Below are 14,297 nucleotides of genomic sequence, written 5' to 3'. Positions count from 1 at the left end.
ACTTCATTTTCACGATTCTCAACAACTAATTCGTTTATTCGAACGCCGGTCCTAGTGACAGTGGTCAATTGCATAAATCGCTTTACATAGATGACACTTGTATCCTAGGTACGGTATGACACACACATATATATATATGTATTTATCAGTATGTCAATAGTCGGCATAGCTTGGACTGGTGCAAATATTCAGTTGAGCGCCCGGGCATTGACTAAAGTACAGTTTAAACCGGTTACCCATGGCGTTGCTCATGAGGTTTTGCATGCTACTTACAAGCTTGCGTGCTAATGCTGGTTTCCGCCGATAAAGAAACTACCGGATTGATCGTTAACACTTCTTTTCATGGTCTCAGGCCCATTTACCCACCGAGTATTGGCTCCGAATTTACCCACGAGTAACAGTCCTTAATTTCTTCCGTCAATGGCCCAGGCACGGTCTTAGGCCGGTTGGGCCGGTTCTACCATGGGTCGTTGGTGAGTCGTATATCGTGATTCGTTGTCGGACATTCGTTTTGTGCTGTCGGAAGGTGCAATCGGGACCTCCGTGAAGTTGGCCCCCCGAAGTTATTATTTTTAAATCTAAAAAATGCAATTCGTTTGAGAATCGTTTGAGAGGGTTTGAGAGTAAAGAAAAATCGTTTGAGAGTTAATAGTCTTTCCGGAAAATTGATTTTAATTTTGGGTGTGAAGTTGGCCCCCATATTTTCTATCTCCTCAAAAAATGGACTTGGACGTTTAATTTTTTTTTTAATCTTTTGAGAATCGTTTGAGAGGATTTGAGAGTAGAAAAAAAGTGTGTAACCAGTGTGTAACACTGGTGTATATTCATGTATATTCTGATTGGCCTAAACTATACTTACTGCCGAGCGCGCATACAACGCCACCATGGCTAAGCTCCCTCAGCTGGGAACTATTCTATCTCAGCTCTCCACACTCGAGTGCGGACCCCCTGCATGTGCTCACAGGACGGTGCCATATGCATTATTGGCTCTGCACTACCTCGCTGCCACGGTCTTACATACAGGTCTTGCGACTCTGAGTTTCGACGTGGGCCTCTTAACGTGTCAAGCCGCTAGCGTCGCTGCGATCGAGGGATGCCCGGTGCGACAAGGATGACGATAGTCGCGCTCGCGCGTCACATGGGCGTGGAATCCTAACCCATAAATTTTATTTACATATTATAAGACGTGTCAAAGGCTTATTCAAACATTGTAGGTTATGTTGATGCATCCCTCGATCGCAGCTCCATCTGGATTTTTCTTCAACAGAGGAGCCACTCTCTACCATTGGAATTCTATTGAGTCGCAAGACCTGTATGTAAGACCGTGCTCGCTGCTGACAGTCTCGACAGCCGGAAGTCAGTAGTTCCCTAGGACCAATGTCCAACGAAATGGTGATACATTTTAGTCGTGTCAGCCGTGCTGAAAAGCATTTTAGAACGGAAAACCAGTACTGACAGTACTGTCAGTCAATTTCCGAACACACTCTATATTTGTTCCACTCAGCTGGACAGAATAACTCGAATCCGAATTCAGAAGCTGTTCAAATCAAGAAACTGTAGAAACTAACCCCAAAGTGCGAAATACAAGGATACGCGCAAGGGTTTTGCAGAGAAAGAAAAAAAGAACAAAAAAAAAACATCAGTGACAATTATGTGCGTGAATTAATTAAATTTATTAAACATTGTGATTATTTTGTTCCATTTTGTCCACCTCTAATCGTAATTTATAAACATGATATCGTTAGTACCAAATATTTGGCAGATGATAGGTGGTTTCATAGGTAAACATTTTATTTATTTTCTATTGAAAAAACAATGCATCATCTTCTAACCCCAAAACTAAACGTAACTACACGTGATGTTAGACATTAGGCCTTACTATTTCGTCAATTTGCTACCAAATCACTTCTGATGATATATAGGTTACTTGCTAATTAATTCACATGCACTGTGTCTCCAACTTTGAATTATTACAAACCTGAGTAAAGTATGGATAGTGAGATAATTTTAGTATAAACGTGAAATTCTGATAAATAATACGTTTTGCCATCTGTGAAATTTGGCAGGATTTAATTTTTTATCAGAAATAATAATTTCATTTGTTGAAATAAGCAGTGCATGAGATCGACACAGTTATGGCAGGCGTAAATTACGATTATTTATTTCACCACATCTATCCTTATTATAGAGTAAACCCAGATGGGCCACTTTAGCTATGTACTCACACAGTAATTGGTCAGAATAATCGTATGTATCAGAGTAGCATTCATATGACTGATAATACCGATGGAAGGTAGTACAATATGACAAATCATAAAAATCCTTCATGATAGTATAATGGAAGTTGAATGTATTTGAACCTCAGTTATTGAGCAACTGACTGAACAGCATCTGAATCAAAAGGTGAATGAAAAATCTCCAGAAATGTTATTTGTACCAATGATAATAAAAAAAGAATGATAATATATCTCTGATATACATATAATAAAAATGGCACTGAGCAAATCCGAGCATTATCGAGATGAGGTATCCACAACTTGAGGAAAAGTTTTATAGTTGAAACATTTGTAAGGATTTGACCCTTGTGTTTTTGATCTGAATCTAGTGTTGTTGGACTTATTTTGTTTGCCATAAATATCGCCAGAAATTGCTTGAACAAATTTTCACAAGCGGACATCTTCAAAATGTATGTAAATAGTTACAGCGGTATAACAGATTTTTGTCAGCTCTTAATTTGCACGTTATAATATGAGAATACTTTTATGTGTGATCTATCAAATTTTTTTCATACAAGTTGTGGAAACTTTGTCAACAAGCAAAAGGAGCCCAAAAATGGTTAAATCAGGTCAAAAACATCAGAGTTTTATCATATTGAACACTCCGGTCATAAAATCTCTTCTCAAATCATTGATATCTTGGCATGGTTCAATTTTGCTCAGATTCATTCCTATTACATACTAGGGATATTCTTTCATGTCTGTTCCCTATCATTAACACAAACATTACCACAGATTTTAAAACTATTTTGTCTTCTCTGAACTTATGATTCAGATGACGGAGTCCGTTCAACTTTTTTTCAAAATACGCAAGCTTACGGACCATCTGGAGTGACAATTCTGTAGTCTGAAAACCCCCATTATAAATATTTCTACTTTCGATTTTTTTGTTGCAACGTCGCTAAATGCAAAACTCCACACAACAGCTACAAAAAACACTACGAATCCAGTTTGAATGAAATGACTGTCGTTGAAATGTTTTTCGTTCAGTAGAGGCAGAAGAGAGTTGATAACTATTAGCATTGAATCGATAGACATCATATGATGTGCCTTCACTTTCACAAACAATTTAGAATGATATGATACTTGATCCTTTTCAGTTGAATACATCGATATCGACGTGGACTTCACGCTCTGGCTATCATGGCTACTTATGCCTTTACTTATTACGTTTCTACTTCCTTTAGTGATCGTCGTACTCCTTTACGCCACTGCATCAATTCTTTATGTCTACAAATTACATAGGTATGGTCTGATTTCCATACATCAGTTTTTCAATGATATGGCTTAAACTTAAAATGAAAGAATGCAGTTCATCCACACTGAGATTCGAACTATATTATGTATTTATATTCTTTGAGTGTCACTCAATTTTACGTGGAACATTGTTTCAGAGCCCGATTAAGACATGCGTACGAAACGGATTGGAAAAATGCAGCGCGAAATACAGTAGCCGCGGTTTGGGATGCTCACGGATGGATATGGCATGGTGTGTAAATGGGATGGAATCCAATGTCATATTGTGAAAACGCACAGTATAGTGTTTGATAATAATTTGAAGGATAAATTTACCATGCAGTTCAAAAATCCGAAATCAGATTTTTTGTGCAAAATCGAAGTGTGGCAATTGTTAATTTCATGGCCACTCAAAGTGGCAATCTTGAAATATTAGACCAAGTTGGATGTAGTTACTAGCTTGAGTTTATTGAAGACAATGTCCGAGTCGACTTTTTATTGTTGAATGATTATCTGCACAAAAATGTTGAGAAGAGTCGATGTTTTAATGTTTTCTAGGCGTATTAAACTATGTTGAAATGAAAATACATCGAATATTCTTCACTTTGTAAATGTAGATAAGCTGCAGGATTTTTAAGTGAGAGATTCGTTTTATAGTCATTGATTAAACTTTTGAATCTGAAGTAGAAAATATTCTGAAAAAAAAATATATAATTTAATGTTATTTACCATGGTTTTTGACAGGTTACGAGATTGTTGGACTGAATAATATTCCAGAAAACGAGCCAGTGTTGTTCGTATATTACCATGGAGCTATTCCGATAGACCTTTACTATTTCATATCCAAAGTATTCCTTTACAATTCCAAACTAATTCACACAGTTGCCGATCGTTTCCTATTCAAAGTTCCTGGTTGGTCCATCATATCCGACGTTTTGAAAGTTATTCCTGGTACAATACAGACATGTTCATCTATTTTGAAAGAAGGAAACATGCTAGCTATTTCTCCTGGCGGTGTTTACGAGGCACAATTTGGGGACTGTTATTACCGCCTTATGTGGAAGAAGCGATTAGGTTTCGCTAAGGTGGCACTGGATGCTAAAGTGGTAAGATTAATAGATCTGACTACCTTTTTGGAAAGTATGAAATATTATGTACCCATTTTGTCTAAAAATCATTCATTTTTTCATATTAGAAAATAATTCCTATCTTTACAAGGAATTTGAGAGAAGCATTCAGGACAGTGAGTTGGGGTAGAAGAATATGGCTTCGGATTTATGCAGCAACCAGATTTCCGTTTGTGCCAATATTTGGTGGCTTTCCAGTGAAACTTATTACTTTTGTTGGCAAACCGATTTCGTACGACAGTTCTTTGTCAGCTGAAGAGCTCCAGGTGAAGGTATGTTTAAATGCATTTTTCTATTAAAATCTTATATTGCATCATCTAATGGAGACTTATGTCGTTCTATTTGATTGGTTTTTTTTTATCAGTTACCGAAGTATCTTCAATTTTCATGAGATATAGTTTCAAGGTCGATCCTACATGACAGTAATAAGCCAAATTTTAATATATCAAATCATGGGTTCAGCAAATTGTGTGAAACGGAATTGACAATATTGAGAGAATCAAATATTGCAAAAACGGATAATTCACTCTGAATTGGTAATGAACATATTTATCTACTCAGGTAGCAACAGCATTAGAAGATTTAATAAAGAAGCATCAAAAATTGCCTGGAAGCATAACAAGGGCTCTCCTGGAGAGAGTTTACCAGATGTCTAGTGATGTTCGGTATGAGAAATAGCCCATATAGATAGATTAGAGGTCAAGTGAACTTCAGTCTAACGACTGTATGATGTATTACAATAATATTGAATATAATTCTATTACCAAATAATAGTTTCATGCCAAGTTGACACAACAGAGTTTCAAATACATTTGAATATTTATCCGCAACTACAAGACTCTGAGAGAATTATATGTATATTGGAACTAGACAATTTCGTATACAACATTCTTGGATAATCATAACATGATAACTGCACTACAAAGATCTGACTTAATTGCCGAGAATATAAATTAAGGTTGTACATAACATTCCACAGTGACAAATATTCTTTATGAGAGTTTATACACACCAAAATTTAACAAATCAGCATAAACGTTTTACCGAATTGACCTCGATATGATGATTTTTAGCAGGTAATCATTTGAAAGTACCAACAAGAAAAAAAATATTCTTTATGCATAGAGAAATTGTTGTATACTTTGATTGCACTTGCAAACAGTATTCTTCTCTGACAACTGATGTGATTCAGCTCTCTGTTCTTGATTGACTTGTTCGCTAGTACTATCTTCCAAGCAGCGTGGACGAAATTAGCTTACAATGGGGAAAAAGTAGTTCTTACTGTAATACTACGCCACAGCAATTTGATAGTTAATATTATGTTAAATACGGCACATTTTGTCGTAATAATGTAATGTAAATCATTCGCACTTTTATCCTCCCTGTATTATGCTGCACCATATTGAACTATAGGCCTGAAATATTAATTTTGCTCATGTCAGTATGTACGTACCCTAAAAATTTTTCTGCTTTTACACACATAAGAGAATGTCACGTTAAAGATTAGTAATATGGTACATAGCACATATAGGTATATATAGCAGAGTAATTATTATTCATGAAAATCTATTACAACTGCGCAACGTACTTATCAAATGGTCTGTATATTTATTGTATTTGTACTTGATAATTTTTAAGCAAAGAAAACGAATATTATAATTACGTGTATCTGTGAAAATATTGAAATAGCGGTGATGTTACCGTTGATATTTGTATGATTAATTGTGGTGAAGCAGTAAAATAAAGTTGTTAACTGTCTTGATGTTAGTATTTTTGCTTGTCAAATAGGATTTGTTGGAACCTTTCCAAATTTCATTTTCTGAAGCTTGCCAAAAACCAAATTAGTAAGTTAAGGGGGTGCCTAGTCGATTTCGACGTTGTCATATATGTCTTCAAATATCAAAGTCGGCTATCGCAAACGCGAAAAATGGCTTAATAGCCCCATTCTCTGGCAATTCTACACAAAAACACTTCAATTCATTTTCACTTGAGACACAAATGAAACAATGGCACAGATTCTGCGAAATCGGGATAGTAAATTCGTAGAATTCCTGCAGTTTCTTTATTTCTGAATCATATGAATGAATGAATCATGAAATCTACGAATTTACTATTGCGATTTCGTAGAATTCATGCCATTTCTTTATTTCCGCGTAAAATTAAACTGTATTTCAGTGTGTTTTCTAGAATGGAATGAACCGTTGGGCCCTTTTCCGAGTTTGAGATACGTTGACTTCAATATTGGAAGATATATACGTCAACGTCCATATGGCACCCTCTTAAGTTGAAGCAGATATAAATTTAAAAAACGTAATGTGTAACATCACCCCAGCTAAAGTATATCTATATACATCTAAACTGTAGAATTCGATTTCATATAACGTTTGCAACTATCGTTATTATCAGAAATGAAAAAATTTGATCTGATTTCATTTCTGGTACACATGTGACGGCTAGGTTCATGGAGCCTAGAGTAAGGCTCCATGGCTAGGTTTTTCAAGACGTTCAAGCATTCACTGAAAAATATGAAGACAGTTACCCTAATGAGCTTTCGTGTGACACCCGAAAATCCTCATGCGCTTGCGACCCCTGAGATGTTCCAACGGTAGAGTTGAGAACTTATTCCAGAACATCAGAGAGTTACCGATTTCGACATGATGCTGGCTGCATTCGCCTTCCGAGTAACACAGGGAGCTTTCCAGCAAGGAGACACAGTGTGACACTGTGTTACACGGTCGAACACTGTGCCTTGGTGCTTGTTGGAACGCTTTCAGGTTCTTAAAGGCGTCGATATGCGAACGTTTTAGTCGAACATTGAAAAAATAAAATGTGGAAGCGGTTTACTCTCCTAGGATTTGACAAGTGTATTAATATTTTGGGTTAATTCCATGAAGTCCTACAATAGCACCAAGCATCGCACGATTCGAATAAAACCGGTGGATGCCTGCACGGACAATGAAAAACAACTGTATCAAGGCGTATACAAGTCTCGGCAAATCAAACGAAGTGATCGAGCGCGGAAATTCAGTGTAGGCGATCGAGTTCGAATCAGCAAGTACAAGAATGTATTCGAAAAAGGCTATACACCCAATTGGACGACAGAAATATTCACCGTGAGTGAGGTGAAAAATACCAATCCACCCACCTACAAACTTACCGATTATCAAGATCATCCTATCGAGGGGGGCTTCTACGAGGAAGAGCTCGCCAAAGTGAAATATCCCGACGGCTACCTTGTGGAGAAAGTATTACGCAAACGGGGGAATCTGTTCTATGTGAAGTGGTTGGGTTTTGATAATTCGCACAATAGTTGGATAAATAAAACAGACATGTAACATAATTTGTATGTATTTTCCGAATTACAATCAACGATTTTGAATATACAAATATTTCCACATTTTATTTCCTTTGTACGCACATGTGCCATACTCTGTACTATGAAAATAATAATAACAATAATAATAATAATAATAATAATAATAATAATGATGATGATGATGATGATGATATGCAATTTTTCCATACGATTATTACACATTTTATTTTTTGTAAAACTTTTTTTTTCATTTTCTGAAAACTTTTCTCGTGGTAAACAAATAAATATGAATAATTGCTCGATATATTAATAATAATAAATAAATAATTGTTAAGTATATGAATTCACATTTTTAAATCCATTAAACATCGTATTGATGGTGAAACGTTTCCGCCCCATTGGTGGATCGTCCGAGGCGTCAAACATCAAATATTTACATCAATTCTACGGCTACAGTTTATCCTATAGCTATTGGGCCAATTTTTTTTGTACGATCGTGCTTACTTCATGTTTTTTACTGCGTATTAAATACTGTGGGAGAGTCAACTCTTGGTAAGCCATCAGACAGCGCTTATAATCATCAAACGTGATGCTATTTATCGATGAATTTTTTACACCCTTGGCACGCTTACTCACTTTTACGCCACCGTCATATTTTTCCCCATCCTCACCCATCGTAGTAAATGTGTACAGCTTTGCTCACAGTCCCACAAACTCTGTCATAATTTTACCGTTATTTTACATCCTTCATTAACCCTAGTCGTTTCTTGTTTCTAAGGGGAATACCATACACATTGTCGGGCGGATAGTCAGAGGTATCAAACATTGTATCTACATCACGTTTGATGATATCGTAGATATTAGGCACATTGAATTGATAAATAAGGCTGTCTGTGTCGGTATACATCAATTTAGCTTGTTTATTCTAAAAGTTGGTTTTAATATAATTGTAGTGGAAATCGTAGAGAAAGATTTTTGACAGATCTAGAATTGATGCGCCGACGTAAATCGGCTTAGCAAAGTGAACTTTGACACGATTCATTTCAATGCTAACCATATCAGTGCCAAATACAGTGCAGCTGTGAAAGATTGCTCGGGCAATAAGCGTTCTCGCACCACCTCTTCCCTCCCATTTTGTGACCAATTTAACATCTTTATGATTTCGCACATTCTCCATAGTCTTACCGAACACCGCGTTGTTCATTAGTTTATAAACGTTTTTCTCAAATTCATTCCTCGACCGCTTACGCATGTCTGTGTTGAGCATGATGTAAGGCTCGAGCCATGGAGATTGTGCGAACTTTAAAACTCTGTGCACTTTCGTTACTTTCAATCCTAAACTCAAACACTGCTTCAAATTTCTATAGTGCAATATATACTTTGTTTTGGGGTGAAGGGTGGTCGCGAGTTTGGCGTTCTTACTACCTGGAGGAGTAAAATGCTCGGGACAAAGAGGCAAGTCTTTGTGATCCTCGTGGAGTTCTACAGGATAGTCCAAATCTACCTCCCGAAAGTAACCGATCGGCGAATCGTCCGGATGGTTTGTAATATCGATGTGCTGATACTCCCACTCGAACGAGCCGACCGGTAAATGCACGCTCATAGCTGCACCGTACAGGTTATTCACGTCAAAATACATGAGATACGATTCCACGTTACTCGGATCATAATCTTTTCCCATGAATCTATTATTGGCCCGAGCGTGTCGATTAGAACATTGTGCTATGCCGCCTCGAATGGCTCTTTCAATAAATAACACCATTTCAGGGTTGTCTAAAAGTTGCAAAGTTACATTGGTATGCTTGAGCATCGCGTCAAAAGCAAGTCTCGGTGCAGTGTAGTAGTGCAATGGATCTAAATCGTATGTTTTGAAGCAGCTAGCGCGGAAATTTTCGAAAATATCGGCAAGCAGAAGAACATCGGTCTTTAAATATAAATCTGAATAGTCACCCAATGACTCTAAATGGAATTCCCCCCAAACAGTTTTCGCGTGCTCGCAATCAGCGTCCCTAATATTTGAATTGGTGAGATGAGAGTAGAAATGCGTCTTTGCAGGTAATCGCGTTTCATCGAGTTTCCTCCAACAATCGACGTATTCGTAGGGAAAAACGCCTTTGCGGGTCATCAAACTGAACTGAGTCGGGTTATTATAAAATTTACGTGTTATGCGTTTATCGGTATCGGTCAAATATGTGGAAAGTTTATCGATGCTGCTAGCCATAAATTGAAACGAATCGATGAATCTCAAGTGCATCATTGGTCCATCGACGCGTTTCATGAAGGATATATATTTTTCCTTATTTATGGGTAGCAGTGTAATTTTACCGGGGAAAGTTGACGCGAGGGATTTTATTAAAAAGTGAGAATTGTAACCGGACAAATTGTGGAAAACTATTGGAATTGTGTGCGACTCTCTGAAATTCAAATTACACCGATTATGAGCAGGACCACGATATTTACCCGTGAAGTGACAGTGATCGTAACACTTTTTCTCCTCAGGGGTAAACGGTTTTTCGCAAATATAACAATTCTTTGCGCGCATGTGACGATCGCGTTGCACTTGGGTAAGAGACTTCATCGGAATTATGTTTTTGATGCGTGACTCTACTTGAATTAATAAATCCATAAGCTGTTTCATAAACCAATCTATGCAATCGACACCGCGATTACCGTGGAACTCCGATAATATCTCATCGTACGCGCAATGTACGTAGTACCCCACACTGTGCGGGACATGCTTTTGAATTTCACAAGTCTAACGAGTTTCAAATTCATCTACGGGTTCGGGGATTAATATACATTCGAGATCGGCGTATACGACAAATGGAACGGTGCCTTTGTTTTGAAAATTGGTAAATACTAAATCTTTACACTTGGGAAATTCCATGCGTACTTTATTTAGCATAATACAATCTTGTCGATGATTGTCGTAGGCGTGTTTCACGCTAAAGCGGCACAAACATCTGACACATAAAAACGTTTTGTGTTCATGAACGGACAATTGTTTGCTCACCAATCGGGAAAGATCTTTAATCCAAGCAAAGTGGAATCTCGGTGCAAACTCACCAGTCATATCGTCTTCCGGATTACTCTCAACCATTAGAAGATGGATCGTGTCAATGTTTACGCTATGCAAATTTTTACTCAAATAAATTGGCACGATGACGCTTTTATTTGATTTTGCATGTTGCGAAAAAGTTTGATATTCTATACGATATACATTGATGTGCAAATTATTCAATCTCTCAAGCTTTTTGACATCATGTAGAGTAGCAGGGAATTTGATACCTGTACAGTCCAACTCGGAAATATATCGATGATAACGGCTTGTCCTTTCAGTGTGAGTGTTGACTGGGTGGAGGGCTGCTGTGACGGATCAAAGAAGGCATCTTTTGTCCTCGTTCCTCACGTTGATCACAGCCTTTTTATGTCGAATGTCTTGGGGCAGCTCGATGAATGTTGAAGCTCCCGCGGCGAGAGGCTGATAGCGGTTGATATTTACAGCGATGTTGAGGATCTCAATCATACTCCAGCTGGAATCGCGTTGCTCGAAATCTTCCACCTTTGATAGCAGATCACCCCGTGCACGTATAAACCAGCCATTTATATCGCTCGATGGGAGGAGAATCGCCACGTTGGAGGTGTTGAAACTCTTGACTTCGATGGAGATCTCTTCATGCTTGGCATTTTCGAAAAATTTTTATGACAGAGAGTTGTGACAACCCCCGTTCTGATTCGGCTGGCAAAAGCACTATCCACATCGTCCCACTGAACACCCGCAGGAGTACCGATATTTTCACCCGTCACCACTGTGCGCTGCTGCAACTGCTTGATTTTCGTCACCCAAGATTGCAGGAGCGTGATCGTATGTTGGATCCGTATTTTCGCACCAACGGTTGTTCCTCGTTGCATGGAAATATCGCGCAGAACTTGGATATTCGCAATTTCAATATCAGTCCAATGATTGATGACAGCGTCATTCTCTTCTCCGGGTGGTTGCTCTCTCAGTAAATTGTACATCCCCTCCATCTGCTCTGCAAGTCCCATATACGCTTCGACGGCCATGACTTTGACGCGGATGATGAAGATATTGAGAAGTTTTCACTTGCACGTATCGTGTAAGACTGATGAGTCTTCAGACGCACCTTGCATTGTACAGATGAATCTCAAGAATTTGGGGGCAGTGCGCACTGCGTTCTGCGCATCTCGGAGGGAAAAATGACGTCAGAGATGCGGTGCGCACTGCGTTCTGCGCATCTCGGAAGGAAAAATGACGTCAGAGACGACTGGGCCCACCCTTTACCCATCCCGCCATCCCTAAATTTTTGGGTTTTATTGCTCGTTTGAAGTGACCCGCTTCCGCAGCTGCATGTTGCCTAAAAGCGTGTTGGAACAGGTTTTCACCCTTTCCCCCTCCCCCTCTCCGCGAACCCGCCGCCACCTACGATGGATGCCCACCTAAGTATAAAAATCTGTGCAAATGCTGCGAGTAGAGTACCAATGTATAGCTTTCCAAGCATGCAATGAAAATTGGTCAACGCAAAGCAGGTAGTGGGTAGTGCAGGTATAAAAAAATCGGGGCCCAGACCCCTTGCCCGAATACCTACGTTTATGACGTTCGACGGAAAACAAGTCTCGACAGGAATTATTTTGCGTGTGTGTGTGTGTGTGTGTGTGTGCCGAGGGTCGGGGGGAGCTAGGGGGGAGCGCCGCCATCTTTGGATTAGAACTCTCGTATATACACTACTTTCTTCAGTTAACGGGTCAGCTGATAACGCTGCCGTTCTGTGACAGTTGGATGATAAAAAAATTTTCTCGTACGTCTTAAATGTCTGTTAAAATGTACTTGAAGTTTCAAGAAGCTCCGTTCTTTCAGTCTCTATCGCCTCTTCAGGTCTTCAAATCACTACACTGCGTTAAATACTGTCTCATATACGGAGCATCCATTTCATCTCGATCAAAATTAGCGCATCCGTGATGTATTACAGTTACTCTGAATTTTTATCCATCCGAACACTATTCGAAAAACAATTCTGCTTCTCTACCCAACGTAGACACTCCCCTTGCGACTAGCTAAAACAGCGTTTCGATTCTACGCCCACGAAAATTCGAAATCGAGAGAGCAAATGAAAAGTTGTTGGAATAATTATGAATAATAATGTTACGGAATACATCGAGCGCGTGTCGAATAGAATCCCATTTCGAAATGAATAATTCTTCTATTTTCATATTTTAGCTGATCATCGTAGATAATCTAGTTTGTCTCCTGGAAAATTATAAAATTTATAGTATGCACCATCTCACGGGGATGATCGAGCTGATCGAAATTTCTAAGTCGCACTTGACAAGTAGTCTTACGTACTCACTTTGTACGGACTCAATCTCAAGCTTTCATACCGTCACTACTTTGGCTGCTACGATTGTAAGTGCGAGCTCGTTAGGTAGAGTCGATAGAGCAGAACCCTCCTACGCTCCTAGGTCCACCTGGGCCCACCTGCCCGGCGAAAAATTGTCACAAAAATTTATCCAGGGGGATCAGTCTTTATGTTCTTCAGTTGACGGTTCAAGACTCAGAACGGATTTGGAAATCCACTATATTTCATTCACGTTCCGTTCCGTCAACTCCGCATTCCGACGACCGGACCTACACTTAAAGCTAACACTAGATACCACTGGAGGTAGCCTCGCGTGTACAGAAAAGTGTGGTGGAAGAGTGCGATAGAGAAGTTATGCCAAGTACAACCTGTCTCTCTCACTGTACAAAGTTGTCCGATACATTTTCTCTCAACCAATAAAATCCAGAGTGAGAGGGACGAATTATCTAGGCTATGGAGGGTAGTGGTCATCGACATATAGTCGATGGTAGTGGTAAGGAGAAGTGTCTCACATGGGTTGTCAACTGAAAACGTGTCCGCCAAAAGCAGCATATAGGGGTTCAAAAAGTGACCACGATGGCGCTCATATGCAATAAGGGTACCAATCTGATTGGCGCTTAACAACCAGCGTTCAATCAGGATTGGCGCTTTGTGGAACTTTTGCTGCAGCAACGCCATCTTGATTTGCCTCTACTTTACGGACACTTTATACCAGCCCCCCGACACTCACCACTGCTCGTATGCTAAAAAATTCTACGGGTTTGTCCCCGTTCTTTAGTTCCTCTACGTGGCGGTAGTAGACTTCTGACACGTTCGCTGCCTTCGCTGACCGCGCGCAAGCTTGTCAGACAACTACTAGCGCCACTAGTGGTGGAGATTGGCGGCAGAATCGAGGGACATTTTGCGAACCACTTTTAGCAGCGTGTGTCAAGGGGCTGCTTTATACATACTAGGTATACATGGAGAC

At 39.2% G+C, this 14,297-nt stretch overlaps 1 protein-coding gene and 1 long non-coding RNA gene across 4 annotated transcripts; one reads left to right on the top strand and one right to left on the bottom strand.

The window, feature by feature from the left end:
- Positions 1 to 6: 6 nt before the first annotated feature.
- Positions 7 to 6,488, bottom strand: LOC138190712 (uncharacterized). The gene is made up of 4 exons (XR_011176787.1): positions 6,341 to 6,488; positions 1,324 to 1,368; positions 860 to 994; positions 7 to 578 (listed from the first exon to the last, which is right to left on the bottom strand). It is a non-coding gene; the product is annotated as an uncharacterized lncRNA (long non-coding RNA).
- On the top strand, positions 1,024 to 6,488 carry LOC124215222 (DGAT1/2-independent enzyme synthesizing storage lipids). 3 transcript variants are annotated; one of them, XM_046618342.2, is made up of 6 exons: positions 1,024 to 1,781; positions 3,377 to 3,521; positions 3,671 to 3,765; positions 4,257 to 4,618; positions 4,708 to 4,911; positions 5,004 to 5,194. In XM_046618342.2, the coding sequence occupies exons 1-6, from the start codon at positions 1,733 to 1,735 to the stop codon at positions 5,028 to 5,030; spliced, it is 882 nt and encodes a 293-aa protein (XP_046474298.1). In that variant the 5' UTR covers positions 1,024 to 1,732; the 3' UTR covers positions 5,031 to 5,194. The 3 variants fall into 3 exon arrangements, with proteins under 3 accessions (XP_046474298.1, XP_046474297.1, XP_046474299.1); XM_046618341.2 differs by lacking the exon at positions 5,004 to 5,194 and adding an exon at positions 5,201 to 6,488 and having other exon boundaries at positions 1,403 to 1,781; XM_046618343.2 differs by lacking the exon at positions 5,004 to 5,194 and adding an exon at positions 5,201 to 6,488 and having other exon boundaries at positions 1,406 to 1,653.
- Positions 6,489 to 14,297: the final 7,809 nt, after the last annotated feature.

This window comes from Neodiprion pinetum, chromosome 3 (genome assembly GCF_021155775.2).
Source record: "Neodiprion pinetum isolate iyNeoPine1 chromosome 3, iyNeoPine1.2, whole genome shotgun sequence".
Lineage (NCBI taxonomy): Eukaryota > Metazoa > Arthropoda > Insecta > Hymenoptera > Diprionidae > Neodiprion > Neodiprion pinetum.
Note: the sequence above shows the minus strand (reverse complement) of the source record. Positions and strands in the feature narration are given on the sequence as shown.